General features: G+C 35.9%; 7 protein-coding genes across 7 annotated transcripts; 5 read left to right on the top strand and 2 right to left on the bottom strand.

The window, feature by feature from the left end:
- The first annotated feature begins 2,879 nt into the window (after nt 1–2,879).
- LOC149742721 (uncharacterized) lies at nt 2,880–3,762 on the top strand. Its single transcript, XM_089876548.1, has one exon. The coding sequence runs from the start codon at nt 2,920–2,922 to the stop codon at nt 3,595–3,597; it is 678 nt and encodes a 225-aa protein (XP_089732674.1). The 5' UTR covers nt 2,880–2,919; the 3' UTR covers nt 3,598–3,762.
- Nucleotides 3,763–4,264: 502 nt separating this feature from the next.
- Nucleotides 4,265–5,186, top strand: LOC149742720 (uncharacterized). The gene has a single exon (XM_089876585.1). It carries the CDS (start codon nt 4,344–4,346, stop codon nt 5,019–5,021), a length of 678 nt encoding a protein of 225 aa, XP_089732711.1. The 5' UTR covers nt 4,265–4,343; the 3' UTR covers nt 5,022–5,186.
- A 1,579-nt stretch (nt 5,187–6,765) lies between these two features.
- LOC149742719 (uncharacterized) lies at nt 6,766–7,747 on the top strand. The gene has a single exon (XM_089876561.1). The coding sequence runs from the start codon at nt 6,883–6,885 to the stop codon at nt 7,558–7,560; it is 678 nt and encodes a 225-aa protein (XP_089732687.1). The 5' UTR covers nt 6,766–6,882; the 3' UTR covers nt 7,561–7,747.
- A 504-nt stretch (nt 7,748–8,251) lies between these two features.
- LOC149742718 (uncharacterized) lies at nt 8,252–9,150 on the top strand. The gene has a single exon (XM_089876572.1). It carries the CDS (start codon nt 8,331–8,333, stop codon nt 9,006–9,008), a length of 678 nt encoding a protein of 225 aa, XP_089732698.1. The 5' UTR covers nt 8,252–8,330; the 3' UTR covers nt 9,009–9,150.
- Nucleotides 9,151–10,078: 928 nt separating this feature from the next.
- LOC149742717 (uncharacterized) lies at nt 10,079–11,989 on the top strand. Its single transcript, XM_089876598.1, has 5 exons — nt 10,079–10,372; nt 10,450–10,541; nt 10,875–11,036; nt 11,088–11,219; nt 11,828–11,989. Exons 1-5 carry the CDS (start codon nt 10,190–10,192, stop codon nt 11,907–11,909), a joined length of 651 nt encoding a protein of 216 aa, XP_089732724.1. The 5' UTR covers nt 10,079–10,189; the 3' UTR covers nt 11,910–11,989.
- A 2,126-nt stretch (nt 11,990–14,115) lies between these two features.
- LOC149742716 (mitochondrial 2-oxoglutarate/malate carrier protein-like) lies at nt 14,116–17,415 on the bottom strand. The gene is made up of 8 exons (XM_089876425.1): nt 17,255–17,415; nt 16,676–16,828; nt 16,332–16,459; nt 15,903–16,072; nt 15,613–15,703; nt 15,226–15,325; nt 14,669–14,720; nt 14,116–14,440 (listed from the first exon to the last, which is right to left on the bottom strand). The coding sequence occupies exons 1-8, from the start codon at nt 17,314–17,316 to the stop codon at nt 14,288–14,290; spliced, it is 909 nt and encodes a 302-aa protein (XP_089732551.1). The 5' UTR covers nt 17,317–17,415; the 3' UTR covers nt 14,116–14,287.
- On the bottom strand, nt 17,354–18,465 carry LOC149742715 (corrinoid adenosyltransferase MMAB-like). Its single transcript, XM_089876533.1, has one exon. It carries the CDS (start codon nt 18,348–18,350, stop codon nt 17,652–17,654), a length of 699 nt encoding a protein of 232 aa, XP_089732659.1. The 5' UTR covers nt 18,351–18,465; the 3' UTR covers nt 17,354–17,651.
- Between the last annotated feature and the right edge of the window lie 126 nt (nt 18,466–18,591).

Here is an 18,591-nt window from a genome sequence, read left to right as displayed (position 1 = left end):
TAGATTATTACGTCACAGAAATAATGCGTATTGTTACTTTTGATCTACGTTACAGATTACGTAATTCGTTAGGGGTTATTGGCTGGGAATTAGGGGTTTAAGGTTTTCACTATCATAAAACAGTGCGAAAACAAGTCTATAACGTCACGTAACGTACGTAATACATCACTATTGTGACGTAACATAAAACTATTGTGATGTAACATAATACTAATGGGACGTAATAAATCGTTAACCTTACGCAAGTCAAGCGAATTACGGTTACGCAGTATGTTTTCGCGCATTTTCCAAGCTAATTTTCGACACGAACGCCCGACTTTTCCGCAAAAAAATTAGACAGCAGGTATCAGTGGGGCCTATTGAACATTTTGAACCCAAAATTTTAAATGGCCACCGGCTAATTAAAGGATTACCAAACAAGGTTATAACCAAAGTTAGTATAGACCAAGTTAGGAAACGGATTGTAAAACAACGAGTCTTGTTATCCATTGTCTCGCGTCTATGACGTCATAGTCGCCACCATTACGGAGCCCACGGCATAGCATTTTATCATTGCTGGGTGTTGTTTTTCGTTTAAATATTGCGATTTTTTAAAAACCAAGCATTTCTGCGCGTAAAAATGGTTTTCTACTAATGTTATATCTTATCACAATAATAAACCTCACAAAAATAATCAACTTTTATTGAACGCTCAATCGATTAAAGAGTAAAAAAACAGAAAATATCAGGTTTACTAACCAAAAACATAAAAGAACATGTTTAAAATATAAAAATACAAACAAAAACGCATAACATTACCATAAACTGGTGTATCTAGCTGCAGTTTTGCATGTAAATTGCCGTGATTTTACTTTTTGGCTCACAAACTTAACACGTATACCCGGCAACGAAACTTAAGGTATCTGTGTAAAATTTGCCTAATATCGAAGTGACATTGAGGTAAACAATACTAAGTTACTATTTTTGGTCCTCTGCTTGAATAAGTAAGCTACCTTTTTTGCGTTACGGGTCTTTATGAAATCGGAAAACACGAACACCTTATCTGCTAGTACTTTTGGAGTTTGGAGCTGCATGTCCACTCATGTTGGATTATAAATGTAGTAAAGAATGGCTCTGTAGATTCGTAGGTATGATCATATACTATTATGTAAACTAAGCTGATTGATGCTAGTCTTAATCGCCAACGTAAAGTACCCTGTTAAACCACACTGTACGCCGAAAACCAGTCAAAATATTAATTTACTTCACATTAATTCCTAGATTTAATATTATATAACAAGATTTATATTAGAAATTATATTTTAAATGTTAAAACAACCGCTATACGTGTTTTCTAGCTTTGTATCGCTTACAAGAACTAAATAAACACATGCCGACCATGCATTTGTATAGGCGATTCACGCTCTGTGGGCTCCGTAATGGCGGACACGAGCGCCGTTTCCTAACTTGGTCTATTATAACTTTGGTTATAACGTCCGGTAACGGATGTAATATACCACTATTGTGACGTATAACAGACCGCGGTTGTGACGTAATAAATCGTTAACCTTATAAGCAAATCGGACGAATTACGGTGACGAAGCATGTTTTCGCGCATTTTTAAAGTTAGTTTTCGATACGAACGCCCGACTTTTAAAAAAAAAAAAATTAGACAGCAGGTATCAGTGAGAGCTATAGAACATTTTGAAACCAAAATTTCAGATGGCCACCAGCTAAAGGATTACCCCCTTGTTTTTTCCCACTGTTTTAAAGGGCCTAAACACACCCCACGTCACTTTTATTTTTTATGGTAAATTCATAAAGCGACCGTTTTATTGATTCCAAAAATACTTTGCTTATTAAAATTGGTCCAGTATAGGCGGAGATATTCGTCCTCAAACAGTGATCTCTAGCGCTATCTTTTTTTTACTACGAGCTCCGTGATTGTGACATAGGAACGTACTAGTCACGTGACTGATTCATTCGTAAAAGCGAAACCTGCGTTTTTTTGTGCTTTTTTGCGTTTTTTTTGTTCTCTCGTTTTTCGCTGAAAACACTGCCTCTCGCCTTTCTGAATGAGAGCGGCCACGCTTCAACAATTTTGTCACGTGGGTAGTACACTTCTCAATTTTTTTCGCCACGCAACTTTCAAATCAGTTTTTTGAATTTCACGGTGTTTGAGCTGGAATATCTTTGGTTATACAGAACCGATTAAAACAAGTAAGGTGTCGTTGGAATTAGAAAAACACACTCTATCGATTAAAGCGAAGTACATTTGGGGTGTGTTTAGGCCCTTTAACGTAGGATAAAACGTAACAATACGCCTTCTATGACTTAACAATCCAACCTTGGTTTAATTCATAACGGCTGATGTGGAAAATACCGTAACGCAGCACGATTTCGCGCATTTTCAAAGTTAATTTTCGACACGAACGCCCGAGTTTTTTCAAAAATAAATATACAGTGGGTATCAGTGAGACCTAAGGAACATTTTGAAACCCAAATTTTAGGTGGCCACCAGCTAAAGGATTACCTCTCACCCGCTCTTGTAAGAATCTAGGTTCTAAATTAACATTTAAAGGTGGCTGTACACAATATCCGGCATGCGAATTCGCTTGGTATGCAAACCCATTACCGAGGTCGGCATGCGTCAGCGAAATCCGGACAAAACATAAAAAAACGGACGAATTCCGGATACTGTGTACACTGTACACAGCCACCTTAATAAGGTATATTTTTATAACTAAGCATAAGTCTGTGAGACAAATGCGTGTCATTTTGACGCATAAATACGATTTTGTGACGTGTCACGGTACACAATAAGATAAGGAGAACTTCGGATACAACGTTTATAAAATAAGGAGAACTTCGGAAACAACGTCCATAAAATAAGGAGATTTGGTGGAATCTTTAATAATTTAGCTCACATTAGTTGCAAGTATGCGTTTGTTGATTAAAGCAAATAACATTGTGATCAAACGTTTGTCAGCGCTTGATAGTCCAGCTGTATGTGCGAGTGTGGCCCAATACTTTTCGCCGAGGAAAAACATTGCAATGGCTATTAATGCACCTCTCCACGAGACTATAGAAGTTGACCAATATCGTGCACGAGTTGGCTTGTGTCAAGGTTTATCACTTGGAGCATTTGAAACAACGAGCGGAAGAATGATTGCTTTCTTCATTAACCGTATCGAAACAGGACGGAAAACCAACGCATCGGCAACTACTTTTGATACCGATTACTTCAGGGAAAAATTCGAATGGGTTGGTCCAATGTCGAGGCTCAGTGAACATGCGAAGGAAAATATTTTTCGCGACACAGGGGTAGAAAAGGCTTTGTATATAGATTTCGGTGCCGTGGATCCTAAGTATTCTAAAAATGGAATCTCCACCACGCTCAGTATAATGTCTGAAGAAGTGGCAAAAGAAAATGGCTGCGATAGCATTGCTTCGTTCGTCACTTCCAGCTACTCGCTGGCTTCATTAAAAAAACTCGGCTACTCAATCGCAAGCAGTTTTGACCTTTCATATTATGTTGATCGGGAAACTGGTCTTCGTCCATTTGTAAACGCGACGCCACCACACAATATAGTCGGCTCTTTGTATAAATTGCTTTAAATTCACAATACTCTTTCGCTGTAAATAAGTTTAAATTCTCGGCTGTTTGTATCCGCTGGGTGGCAGTAACTAACCAGCTCTTCTATATCTTATACGATGCAATGTAACATTATTACAATATTGTGTATTCTTGTGCAGCACTTATAATAAATCTGCGGTGTTTCATTTGTATTATCTTTTTATCTTGACGTCAAATAAGCTTTGGTGGAACCTTTTTTGTTCTATCGTCGTCACTTAATCGGCTTTAGTAGTTAATCAACTAGAAAAAAACGTAATGTCTATACACTGTATGTTATGCAATAAAGCAGTTTATTTTTATAAACGAGAACAGGGTCTGAATAGTTAATTACAAAAATAAACGTTGTACGTAAAAGTTAGAGCAGTGCACGAATAAACATGGCGTAACTTATGTCGCCTTTAGTTTTACTGTGATCGATTGGCTAATGTCCCATGTCGTAAAGTAGGAACATATAGCGCATCAGAACCGTTACTTGTATTGGTAAATCAAGCTGACTAAAAAGTTTGTTCCGGATTAGGTTTTCCGCTTACGCCAGGTCTTTTTAAACACAGCCATATGTGTATCTATATAAGCTTATTAGGCGTTATAATTTTCTTTAACTATTATTATATTTTATAACAATAATTTATATTTTTTAATTTTAGTTTATTTACCCGTACACTGCAATCATTCGAACAAATTAGGTTTGGTGGAATCTTTAATAATTTAGCTCACATTAGTTGCAAGTATGCGTTTGTTAATTAAAGCAAATAACATTGTGATCAAACGTTTGTCAGCGCTTGATAGTCCAGCTGTATGTGCGAGTGTGGCCCAATACTTTTCGCCGAGGAAAAACATTGCAATGGCTATTAATGCACCTCTCCACGAGACTATAGAAGTTGACCAATATCGTGCACGAGTTGGCTTGTGTCAAGGTTTATCGCTTGGAGCATTTGAAACAACGAGCGGAAGAATGATTGCTTTCTTCATTAACCGTATCGAAACAGGACGGAAAACCAACGCATCGGCAACTACTTTTGATACCGATTACTTCAGGGAAAAATTCGAATGGGTTGGTCCAATGTCGAGGCTCAGTGAACATGCGAAGGAAAATATTTTTCGCGACACAGGGGTAGAAAAGGCTTTGTATATAGATTTCGGTGCCGTGGATCCTAAGTATTCTAAAAATGGAATCTCCACCACGCTCAGTATAATGTCTGAAGAAGTGGCAAAAGAAAATGGCTGCGATAGCATTGCTTCGTTCGTCACTTCCAGCTACTCGCTGGCTTCATTAAAAAAACTCGGCTACTCAATTGCAAGCAGTTTTGACCTTTCATATTATGTTGATCGGAAAACTGGTGTTCGTCCATTTGTAAACGCGACGCCACCACACAATTTAGTCGGCTCTTTGTATAAATTGCTTTAAATTCACAATACTGTTTCGCTTTAAAAAAGTTTAAATTCTCGGCTGTTTGTATCCGCTGGGTGGCAGTAACTAACCAGCTCTTCTATATCTTATACGATGCAATGTAACATTATTACAATATTGTGTATTCTTGTGCAGCACTTATAATAAATCTGCGGTGTTTCATTTGTATTTTCTTTTTATCTTGACGTCAAATAAGCTTTGGTGGAACCTTTTTTGTTCTATCGTCGTCACTTAATCGGCTTTAGTAGTTAATCAACTAGAAAAAACGTAATGTCTATATACTGTATGTTATGCAATAAAGCAGTTTATTTTTATAAAAGAGCACAGGGTAACTTGTGTCGCCTTTAGTTTTACTGTGATCGGATGGCTAATGTCCCATGTCGTAAAGTAGGAACATATAGCGCATCAGAACCGTTACTTGTATTGGTAAATCAAGCTGACTAAAAAGAAATGTTCCGGATTAGGTTTTCCGCTTACGCCAGGTCTTTTTAAACACAGCCATATGTGTATCTATATTAGCTTATTAGGCGTTATAATTTTCTTTAACTATAGTAGGGTGGGGGAAGATGGGACACTTTGTCAGACAAGACTTTTTTTAATTTTCTTTTTTCGGACCCCCATTTAATAATAATCAGGAAAATAAGGTTACAGAATTATTCGACAGTATTATCACGAATTTATAAAACGCCCGTCAAAGCTAATTACTGTTTTTAAATATTAAAAAAATATGTAAAATAGAAACAGTATACTTTGAACAGGTAAAAAATGCGAAATAGTAAGGTGCTATTTTTTAATGCTCGCTAAATCACAGTAAAGCCAATGAATTTTTTTAGTTTGCGTGTGGGAACGATTAAGCTTCATAACACAACCTTGAATATTTCGTACAGTTTGATTTTGCGTCATAAAACTAGTTTTAGTTTTGTAAAAAAACACTGAGATATAAGCATGAAGAAAATAGGCAGGGGTTAATATGACTTTAATTTGAGATAAAAACAACAAAAAAATATTGGTTTAACGTTATATATATGAAGTTTACATGACAAAGAAACTAGCACAGCCTGTTAAACTCGGTAGGTTAACTACAAGTTGCAGAATACTGCTAATGTAAATATATTTCAATTTAGAGTCCCATCTTTCCCCACATTGTAGTTTTGTATGTTTTCATTGCCAAACTTTGAAAGATTTGCTTTTAATTTAGTAACTTATACCTCAGGGGGTTTTCAACTATAAGATACTGATATAATAAAAAGATAATATTTTGAAAATATATTCGAAATTTGGTCATTTGCACTTGGTGATAACTTATGAGAAGTTGCTTGTGCCAAAAACAGAGTAGTAATGCCCAATTTGTAGCAAAAATAAAAACTTTTCCAATAGTTATTATCAATATTTTCTGTTATTACATGTTCATACACATTTGTAGGATACAAAATTTATCCATTGATGTTTGAACATTACCCATTGTCGTTGAAAAAATACCAATTGTTACGCAATAGCATAATGTATAGGTAACATGTGAAAAACTATAGCAGTAGGGCAAGAAAATGAATGTTCAGACCTAATTTTCAAAGCGTACAGTATTATTTCGTGTTATTTACGTATATTTCTATTTATAAATACACTTAACAATCAAAATTAACAATGATTTTAAAATGTCCCATCTTATTCTGTGTGTTTTCGAATTTGTAAGATTTCACTTGTTGTGCGGATCGGTAAATAACTCTTCGTGTGTTTTATTATATTTTATAACATTAATTTATATTTTTTAATTTTAGTTTATTTACCCGTACACTGCAATCATTCGAACAAATTAGGTTTGGTGGAATCTTTAATAGTTTAGCTCACATTAGTTGCAAGTATGCGTTTGTTGATTAAAGCAAATAACATTGTGATCAAACGTTTGTCAGCGCTTGATAGTCCAGTTGTATGTGCGAGTGTGGCCCAATACTTTTCGCCGAGGAAAAACATTGCAATGGCTATTAATGCACCTCTCCACGAGACTATAGAAGTTGACCAATATCGTGCACGAGTTGGCTTGTGTCAAGGTTTATCACTTGGAGCATTTGAAACAACGAGCGGAAGAATGATTGCATTCTACATTAACCGTATCGAAACAGGACGGAAAACCAACGCATCGGCAACTACTTATGATACCGATTACTTCAGGGAAAAATTCGAATGGGTTGGTCCAATGTCGAGGCTCAGTGAACATGCGAAGGAAAATATTTTTCGCGACACAGGGGTAGAAAAGGCTTTGGATATAGATATGGGTGCCGTGGATCCCAAGTATTCTAGACATGGTATCTCCACCACGCTAAGTATAATGTCTGAAGAAGTGGCAAAAGAAAATGGCTGCGATAGCATTGCTTCGTTCGTCACTTCCAGCTACTCGCTGGCTTTATTAAAAAATCTCGGCTACTCAATTGCAAGCAGTTTTGACCTTTCATATTATGTTGATCGGGAAACTGGTCTTCGTCCATTTGTAAACGCGACGCCACCACACAATATAGTCGGCTCTTTGTATAAATTGCTTTAAATTCACAATACTGTTTCGCTGTAAATAAGTTTAAATTCTTGGCTGTTTGTATCCGCTGGGTGGCAGTAACTAACCAGCTCTTCTATATCTTATACGATGCAATGTAACATTATTAACGATGCAATGTAACATTATTACAATATTGTGTATTCTTGTGCAGCACTTATAATAAATCTGCGGTATTTCATTTGTATTTTCTTTTTATCTTGACGTCAAATAAGCTTTGGTGGAACCCTTTTTATTCTATCGTCGTCACTTAATCGGCTTTAGTAGTTAATCAACTAGAAAAAAAACGTAATGTCTATAATTGTATGTTCTGCAATAAAGCAGTTTATTTTTATAAACGAGCACAGGGTCTGAATAGTTAATTACAAAATAAACGTTGTACGTAAAAGGTAAAGCAGTGCACGAATAAACATGGCGTAACTTGTGTCGCCTTTAGTTTTACTGTGATCGGATGGCTAATGTTCCATGTCGTAAAGTAGGAACATATAGCGCATCAAAACCGTTACTTGTATTGGTAAATCAAGCTGACTAAAAAGAAATGTTCCGGGTTAGGTTTTCCGCTTACGCCAGGTCTTTTTAAACACAGCCATATGTGTATCTATATTAGCTTATTAGACGTTATAATTTTCTTTAACTATATTATTATATTTTATAACATTAATTTATATTTTTTAATTTTAGTTTATTTACCCGTACACTGCAATCATTCGAACAAATTAGGTTTGGTGGAATCTTTAATAATTTAGCTCACATTAGTTGCAAGTATGCGTTTGTTGATTAAAGCAAATAACATTGTGATCAAACGTTTGTCAGCGCTTGATAGTCCAGCTGTATGTGCGAGTGTGGCACAATACTTTTCGCCGAGGAAAAACATTGCAATGGCTATTAATGCACCTCTCCACGAGACTATAGAAGTTGACCAATATCGTGCACGAGTTGGCTTGTGTCAAGGTTTATCGCTTGGAGCATTTGAAACAACGAGTGGAAAAATGATTGCTTTCTGCATTAACCGTATCGAAACAGGACGGAAAACCAACGCATCGGCAAATACTTTTGATACCGATTACTTCAGGGAAAAATTCGAATGGGTTGGTCCAATGTCGAGGCTCAGTGAACATGCGAAGGAAAATATTTTTCGCGACACAGGGGTAGAAAAGGCTTTGTATATAGATTTCGGTGCCGTGGATCCTATGTATTCTAAACATGGAATCTCCACCACGCTCAGTATAATGTCTGAAGAAGTGGCAAAAGAAAATGGCTGCGATAGCATTGCTTCGTTCGTCACTTCCAGCTACACGCTAGGTTTATTCAAAAATCTCGGCTACTCAATTGCAAGCAGTTTTGACCTTTCATATTATGTTGATCGGGAAACTGGTGTTCGTCCATTTGTAAACGCGACGCCACCACACAATATAGTCGGTTCTTTATATAAACTCCTCTAAATTTACAAAACTGTTTTGCTGTAAATAAATTTAATTTTTCGGCTGCTTGTATCCGCTGGGTGGCAGTAACTAACCAACTCTTCTATATCTTATACGATGCAATGCATCATTATTACAATATTGTGTATTTTCGTGCATCACCTAAAATGAATCTATGATGTTTCATTTGTATTTTCTTTTTATCCCAACGGCCTACTCCAGTGGTTCCCAAACTGTTTGTGGTACGCGAGCAACTTATTAAGTTGACACCAAACGATCGCGAGGCCTTGCTTTACGCGCGTACGAAGTATTCTTTGCAAACATATCTATACTTTAATTCTGCGCATACGTGAAAATGCATTAAGCATCGCCAGGCTAAATATTCAATTTGACAATCGATACTATGACGCAAATAATCGCCAACATGTATTGAGTATAGGCCATGCCCGACGTCATGTGTAAGCATTGGTGGGAGCTTTCTACTCCATCGTCACTTAATTGGCATTCGTTGTTTATCAATTAGTAAAAAGCGTAATGTCTGTTTACTAGATGTCAGTTGATGAAACTTTATTTTTATAAACGAAAGCAGGTTCTAAATGGTATATTACAGAACATTATATAGTAGATTGGGGTAAGATGGGACACATTTATATTCTATTTTCTCGTTCCATTTGGTCGTAAACAGAGAAAATTGAAAGGATTATAAATATATATTCCTATGACTTTCATAGACCGTTGTTAATTGTTCAAAACACGATCAGGGTATTTGGATATTACGCGACAAAGGTGTACCATCTTCCACCACAATACTCTACATAAAAGTTGAAGCAGCGCACAAATAAACATGACGTAACTTTTGCCTCGATAGAAAGTCGATTTTTGTTTTACTGTGATCGGTTGACTAATGTTCCATGTCGTAAAAGAGGAACATGGCGTATAATCAGACCCGCTAAGCTGTTACTTGTATTGGTAAGTCAAGCTGACTAAAAAGAAATGTTCCGGGTTAGGTTTCTCGCTTACGTCAGGTCTTTTTAAACACAGCCGTGTGTACATCTATATTAGCGTTATAATTTTTATTTTGTTAAATTATAATATTAATTTCTTTGTGATATAGCAATTTAAGCAACGTAAAATAGGATTTCTTTGGGACTTGATTGCTCTGTTCGCTGCTGCAAGTTACTTTCAAAGGGGCGTTTTCAAGCATGTATCTAAGCCCCACCAAGCAGGTTATTTATACGCAAATGAAGAGCAGTTATAGCGTAAGCACACCGCATGTTTATCATGAGATAAAAGGTAATGCGGCTGTGGATGATGCGAACCATCACTTGGATGAACTGCACCGAATCGAGCAGTTGCCATATTTTCACCAACTTAATCGTGTTGAGGTATACTTACAGATAACTAATTTACGATTTAAATTTACCCATTACCAGCAGTCATATACCGGCATTGTTTTATACAGGCTGAGGACATATTGGTACGCTACGCCAAACAACCGGGTGTATTTTTGTTACGGTGGAGCAGCATGACGAATAAGATTGCTGTGACAACAGTGTAAGTGAAGCGTTTATTGATATAGGGTGGAAGAAAACGGTGCGCGTTTAACACATAATATCCAAATGTCCTGATGTGTTTTAAACAATTAACAACGGTCTGTGGGAATTTTAATGATTTTGTTTTATAATTGTTTGATTGTTCTTTGTTTACTACAAAACAAGGCGAGAAAATAGAATGAAAAGGTGTCCCATCTCCTTCCACCCTACCATACAAACTATATGACTTGGGTACTTCGTTTATTTTGTTTTAAATAAAGGAGTTTAAAGTTGTTATGTATAACCACTAACACGGTGCGGACCGACTGTTAAATTACTATTCCATCACATTAAGGGTTTGCAAGGGGCGGATCGCTCACACTGTGATATTTGCTAAACGTGGAACCTATTACATGGAAAACGACATTCGGTTCAGCAGCATTGAAGCGCTTATAACTTACTACAGCTGCTTCGGTATACCTGCATTTTCAAAGTACAATTCCAACGCACGTCTCACGTGAGTGAATGTCAGCTATAGTATGAAACTTCACTAAAGCATCCTATATAGAACACCGATAATCAGATTTTGCGGTTCGACACTGCCTGCTGTGCGTGATAGCTGTTTATCACAGAACATTCACAATCCAACCCCGATGTCTGGCTGTGGAAATCATTACACCCCATACGACATTAAATACAGGTCCGGATGTGAAGTTTGTTGATTATAACATTTTTTTATTGTTGATCCAGTTAAACGTTTATTTGTAACTTTTGTTTTTATCCAAAATCCTTACCTATATGTAGCTAATGTATTTAATATAATATCCAATACTTGACATAACTGTATAAAGGACTTTGTAGGTTTAGTTGCCGCAACTGCAGTTTCTGCAAAATCTATGCCAACACCTGACTGATTTATATCGACTTAACAATTTTAAACGCGACTTTTGTTTTATTTTAGTGTCGCCCTTTGCGGCGATGTAACACAGAATTTAGACACGCAGCTATAGCATTTGTATTACGACATTAGACAAGGTTGAGCTTGATTCTAGTCTTTTTCCAACCCTTGACTATACTTTCTTAATACCAAGTGCCCTGTCATATACTGAGGGACGGACATGAATGGTTTGTTGAGTATATGCAGTCGGTTCCGCCAAACGCGGTATAAACCACTGTGGCACGGCGCCGGTAAATAATGGGCTTCGTATTTTATGCTGGTGAATGACACTAAAACTATAGGAGTTAAGTTGATGTAATGCAATAGCCCGTGAAACGGAGTCTTAAATACTGTTATCATTACTTTTATAGCTTTCATCTCAACCAGAATATCGAATCGAACTCCACCGACATAGACACGACTCATCCGAAACTGGCGCGGATTCTGTCCTAAATCTGCATCGTATTTCTCTGAAACTAAATATTTGTCACAGCAGATTTTAGAATACATCGTGATTTCGTATAAATCATGTTTTTTGTTCTATCGACATTTTCGGCACATAATGTATTCAAAAATTGGTCAATTACGACATATGGTAAGGTGAGGGAAGATAGGTTCACTTTTTAATCTGTTTTCTCGTTAGTAGTAAACAAAAATAATATTCAAAGAAATATAAATTCCTTATCCTCACGACTTTGGTAGACCGCGTTGTTAATTTATTAAAACACGTTGAGGATATTTATATATTAGGTGCTAAAGATGTCCCATTTTACCCCACCGTATTATATCTTACTTTCCTTTCCTGTTTAAGTCTTTTTGCTTGTAAATGTTGCTATTCGTATTCATAAACCGATTGTACTCTGACATTATTTTAATCATGTATCAAAGCCAACATTTGTTTTTATCAGTCGTGTTCTCAATATGGTCACGATAACGAATAACGGAGAGTTAAAAAGTGTAAAGTCGGGCAGTAACAGCAGTAAAAACAACAGTTGTTGAAATACGCTTAAAAAAAAAAAGAAAAAGTAATAACGTTTTAGTTAAAAGGCCTGATCGTTACACCCTACAGACAATACAATGTAAAGATAGTAATAAACATTTAATTATACAACGTTAAAGTTCTAATTTAAAAAAGTGTGCGTACAATGGGGGGATTCGGCCTTAAATAAGTTGAGCCAAAGAATGGATCATGATGGGAAGCAAACCCCCCAAAACATACACCAAGAATTTCTTAATAATTCCACTTGGCCTGATTTTATAACGTACATTTGAATGGGAGGATCTTCTTTGGTTTACCTTCCATATATGTATTGATAACAGCTCCCGAATTAAACTTATACGACATCATTCCGGAAAGTTTGTGGCGAACAAAATGTTACGGATTTCATGTAGAGTTAATAACATCCGTCATAATTTTACTCTCTTGCGGATGTTATGAACATTGTCAAGGTGAATTTGGGCCGGACGCTACTGGGAATACGAAGATCTCGGACAATGAATCCAATGCGAGACCTATTTTTAATACGCTACGGCTGAAAAACAGACCGGGGAAAAATATTACATTTCCACAACAATAGCGTCGCTATGGCTGCTTGATTACGTCATTGTTTTTAGACACCAAGCTGCGTCGACAATACTCAGTAATGAAATAAACACTCAAATGACTTACATTGCTGCACTTAACTCTGGTATAGTATAGTAGGGTGGGGGAAGATGGGACACCTTTAGCACATAATATCTAAATATCCTCGTGTTTTAAACAGTTACTAACGGTCAATGGAAGTCATGGGCATATAGTTTTATAATTTCTTGAAAGTTCTTTGTTTACTACTAAACGGGGCGAGAAAATAGAGGTAAAAGGTGTCCCATCTTCCTCCACCCTACTTTATATATTGTTCTATTCCATAACTAAAAGGAAACACTTTTTCCAGGCTACATGTAACATACTCAATTCCTTATTTTAGCTTCATTTAACAACTTTACACTCACCGTGTAAACGCCTAGCCGCTTTTAAGAAAGGGTTGCATTCAACTTGGTCCAAATTGTCATGATGTTTGATCCGACCTTCGTGGCGTGCGTATGATGGCTCGCATTACCCACCGGCCCAAACATATCACGATTTATTTCTGATGTTTCGGCCTTAAAAGTTGGTCATTAAATTCATTTTAAACCTTCGGTTGCAGTGATTAAATTTGGTTAATAAACTATATGTTATAATGTTTAGGTAAAGTAATGCGGGGTAAGATGGGACACCTTCAGCACATAATATCCAAATATCCTGATCGTGTTTTGTACAATTAACAACGGTCTATGAGAGCCGTAAGAATACGGTTTTATAATTCTTCAGTTCTTTGTTATACCAAATGAGACGAGAAAATAGAATGAAAAGATGTCCCTCATCTCCCCCCCAATCTGACTGTATATATGTTATAAGCCAACATAATAATAGGAGCGCCCAATTACTCAACTAAACACATTTCCGATATTAAACCAACAACTTTAAACTATTGTATATTCCGGCAAATCCACAAAAACAAGCGCTAACATTTCAATACACATATCGTGCACCTGGTGTTCTTATGTACCAGCACCAGCGAAGAACATTTAAACGACAAACAGACCAATAAATGCAAAAACATGTGAAAGCTGATAACCATACTGCACTTGCTGATATTTTAATTAATAAAATTACTGTGTTTGGGATGACATGATGATTTCTTGCGTTTAAATAGTTTTAAGACATAAACAAAACAAAAACAGCCATTAAAATATCTTTAACAAAAACCCCGATAAAGTTTTCCTAAAAATGATAATTTATCACAAGGAGAATGTTAGGACATGAACGTCCGCTTGTAAGAGCTGTTCATCTGCTCGAGGAAAATAAAAGTTAGAACAGTGTGAGGTCCTAGGCGGAAATAGTATGGTGTAAAGCCTTTCCACAAGCAGAAGAACCCTTCGTTTCGAACCACTTTGCCAAGAACATCCTGTTACAGGAAGGGATTTTTTTAATTTCAGAAACAGAAGGCATAGTTTCTACTGAAAAGTGGCTGGAGAAATTATATTCACAAAAAAAGTTATATATCCGTACATAGTTTACAGAAAAAAAACTGATAAAATTAGGAATTATTTTGATTTGGTATTTTTAATTTTCTATTATATATATCAAATGTAAAAGTAAATGGTCTTAAAGCAAACTGAAGTCAGGTACTTACAATAGCACCTTTGTATTCAGGAACCCCATTGATCGTTTTCATATTCTGTATCCTGTAAGACAAATACATAACATGGTCATTGTATTGTTATGTATTATAATGTATGAATACTTTTCACCGTGAATAAAGAAATAGAATCAAATTACCGTTCTTGAATTTAAATGTAAATAATATAATGGTGAAATTTTTACATAAGAGGAAATTTTAATGAAATCGCAATCATTTATTTATCCGCGACCCCATGCTGGGGTAACATAGGTTCATAACACAACTGTTTTATTTCATACAGCTCCTGCCCTTTGGATTACTAAAAGTATTCAACTATGTGAAAGTGATGTGTTGGCTGTTTATTTTTTAACAATTTGGATCATCCGTTAGTGATCACTGAATGAATTGGATAATTCACCAAGAGCGGTTACAAGTGTCTTGTACCAGAACACGCAAACCCCCTAGTCCATTACAATGATAACTAAAAGCATGTAGCTTTAAAGTTTAAACCGTTACCCTCCAGTCATAAGGCGATATTTCCCATATTAAACTGACAAGGAGAATGGTACCTGGTTTTGGCAATGTCCACAGGCATTGAAGCAGCTGTTGTGATCAATCCACTGATCATACTCGCAACAAAGTGACAAAAAATATTGTCATGGAAATAATCTACAAATAAAAAGTAGTCGTATATGAAATCATAAAATAGCACAGATGACATTTACAACACCCTGTATGAGCCTGCGAGGTCAAAATCTGTTGATACTTCAGCCAGAACAGCAATTAAAGTGCATACACTTCTTCTAAAAGTTATGAAAACACAGCTCTGCTAATTATATAAAACATTTCCAAAGGCATTACATTATATCTAGAAGATTGAAACCTAGAGAAGGAATTAATATTTGATTTGTGAAACTTAATTAACTTTGGTTATTTGATAATAGAAGACTAGTTACCTGTTGAAAGCAGCATCTGCTTGGCTTGAGAATATGAAGCAAGTTGTGCAGCGTTTACAACAACAGCTCGACCCATTGTGGGAATACAACCCTGTAGTTTAACAATTCAATTGTACAACATACAGAAATTTACATTATGTTTTGCTCGTACAAAGAAAACCTTAACATCTAAAATACATTGACTGTCATTACTGGTTAAACAATAGTAATAAAAACACTTATAGATGGGGCCGGAGGATTGTATTGACCACATTGCACGTTGATAAGTTATATTATAATATAGAACATACCCTCCATAAAGTGAGTATTCCTTCCTCTTGGACCATCCTTGACAGTGCATTAAACACACTCGTGTACCCTCTTTGTTGTTCTGGAGGAAGTCTTCCATCCGCTGTCATCCGGATTAGCGAAACTTCAGCAGGAGTACCGACAAATGCCCCACAAGCTCCTGCTGTCATTCCTGATAAAGAAAATTGTAATAAATCTAAATATGAAGATTGCAATTTAAAATTTGACATATATATAATATACACATAAACTTTTTTATATAAGTCTGTGAGTTTAATTTGGTATGTTTCAAAAATAGTGTTTTGATACAGTGTTACCAAGGGTAACCAGCTTCTCCACTGTGAAGCAGTTCAACATATTTATAAAAATGCGACTATAATTATATACACTACACAGTACCATGTGCAGTTGTGCACAAAACAATTACTAACCTAATGCTGCTTTCTTGAAGAAATTTGGAGGATTACCATCTTTGTCAGAGAACTTATCAAGCAGGATTGTGTATACACCGAGCCTGGTGGTTGTGTATGTTGCTTGCCGTAACAACCCAGCAGATAATCTGAAAGTTGGGAGTAAGGTTTTATATAACACAAAATATAGAAACCTGAAACCCTAATCAGAGTGGGTAAAAGACAGTCTGACATAGCTAGAGAAAATGGATAAAATTATGAATACAACAAAACTTTTCAGTTTAAAATTATTTGCACAATATGCAAAGACACAGCTTTTATAGAAAACTAAACAGTAGTGTATGTATAATAAAAAAAGATGTTACCCTGTATATATTCCAATTATCCCTTCATTTCTCAATATTTTGCTAATCGCATCAAAGCTGTTTTTGTAAAGTTTTTCTTGCCCACCAACACCACTTAATTGCAGGCGATTCTTCACCAGATCTAGTGGCTGAACAAACAGCGTGGCTCCCATTCTGTGAGGGAATAATTGATTTAAGCAAACATCAACTCCAATGAGAAAACTTAATAGACAAATAGCACACTCTCAACATATAAGGTAATCGGAAAACCTCACATAGGTCTTCAGCTCATATAAAAACAAAATGGCACAGCAAGCTGTATTTTTAAATAGTAGTGTTACAGTTGAGTGTGCTCCAAGCACAGATATTTAATATATATGTATATAATTATACATATTATAGCCTATAATATATATTATATAATTATTTTAAAAAAATGTTGCGCCACCTGGCAACTTTACACAACACGCAATCTTTATGCATATAGTGAAATTTAGATAATTAAATATATATATCTGTGATCGGAGCACACTTAACGCTACACAGTAAAATAATAGTTATCCTAACAGTAACACACAAAAAATCACATAGTATACTCACCCTGCAGAACCCCCAAACAAAAACTTCACTGCAGGCGGAATAACTTTACGATTATCCGCCATTATAACAAATTTTTTATTAACTATGTTAAACCTGAAACTGGAATAGAATGAGACTTTATGTTGTAATACTTTTAAAAAAGAAATCAATGAAATATTCACCCCAAAACAAATAAATCGGATAAGGAATAATATGATTTTATTTGATGATATTACAAGTTAAAACTACATTGATATATTTCAATCTGAATAAATAAACCAAGCAAAAAGAGTTTAGTAAGCAATAAGCATATTCAAAAAAATATCTGCACTCGAAAATATTTCAACCCAAATAAATAAACCAAGCAAACAGTGTTAAAAAGTTGTTCAAAACTACAAAACCCCCAAAAATGTCAGTGCTATTTTGGCTTTTTATATATTATTTCTTCATTACCTTCAACAAATGCCACATATCTTGCTAAAGTAAATAGAAGATCACTGAGTCGATTAACATACTTTGCAACATCAGCACTGACCTCATCTTTATGAAACAAAACTGATACTTTACGCTCTGCTCGTCGACAGACACTTCGTGAGACATGAAGTGAACAGCTTGATTTGCCTCCAGAAGGAAGAATAAAGTTTTTCAGCTCCGGTAATGCTGTCCAATAATGATCAATCCATTCTTCTAGTTCTTCAACTAACTTGCTGTCAAACTCTGTACGTTGTAACTGCTTTTCAGTTGCAGTGTTTGGTGGTGTAGCAACACAAGACCCAATGTCAAGCAGTGTGCATTGAATTCTTTCAAGAAATTTCGAAATGTCTTTTAGTTCCACATGTTTAGGTGATTCTACTAAACGTTGTCGCGCTAGTCCTATATTTGAGTTTAACTCATCTACATCTCCAAGAGCATCGAAAACTTCATGGAATTTGGTTCTTCTCTCCCCTGTAAATAGACTAGTGGTCCCCTTATCTCCGGTTTTCGTATACACTTTAACAGCTCTTTGTTGATGAACCATAAATGGTGCATTCACAGTGGATGTGATGTGTTCTATTTGCGTCGGTAAACAATATGCTCCGCATCTACTAACAAAAAGTGACGAAAATTTGCGCAACATTTTAATGCAACTCGCTATTGTATATGTGTTAAACACTAAACACGTATTTGTTGCAATATCGGTAACGTATCTTGCATACCTGTAGAAAAGTCAAGCGGAACACTTGGTTAAGTTTGTACACTAATTCAATCAAACCGAATGTTATTGACAAATTGACAATATTATATTTATGCAGCACACATGCCCTAACGGCCTCATCACACATACCCTTACAAAGCAAACACTAAACTAGTAAAACGTC

The sequence above is a fragment of the Ciona robusta genome, chromosome 1, assembly GCF_009617815.1.
Source record: "Ciona robusta chromosome 1, ASM961781v2".
Taxonomy (NCBI): Eukaryota; Metazoa; Chordata; class Ascidiacea; order Phlebobranchia; family Cionidae; genus Ciona; species Ciona robusta.
The sequence above is the reverse complement of the archived record's forward strand: the minus strand, read 5'-3'. Positions and strand labels throughout refer to the sequence as shown.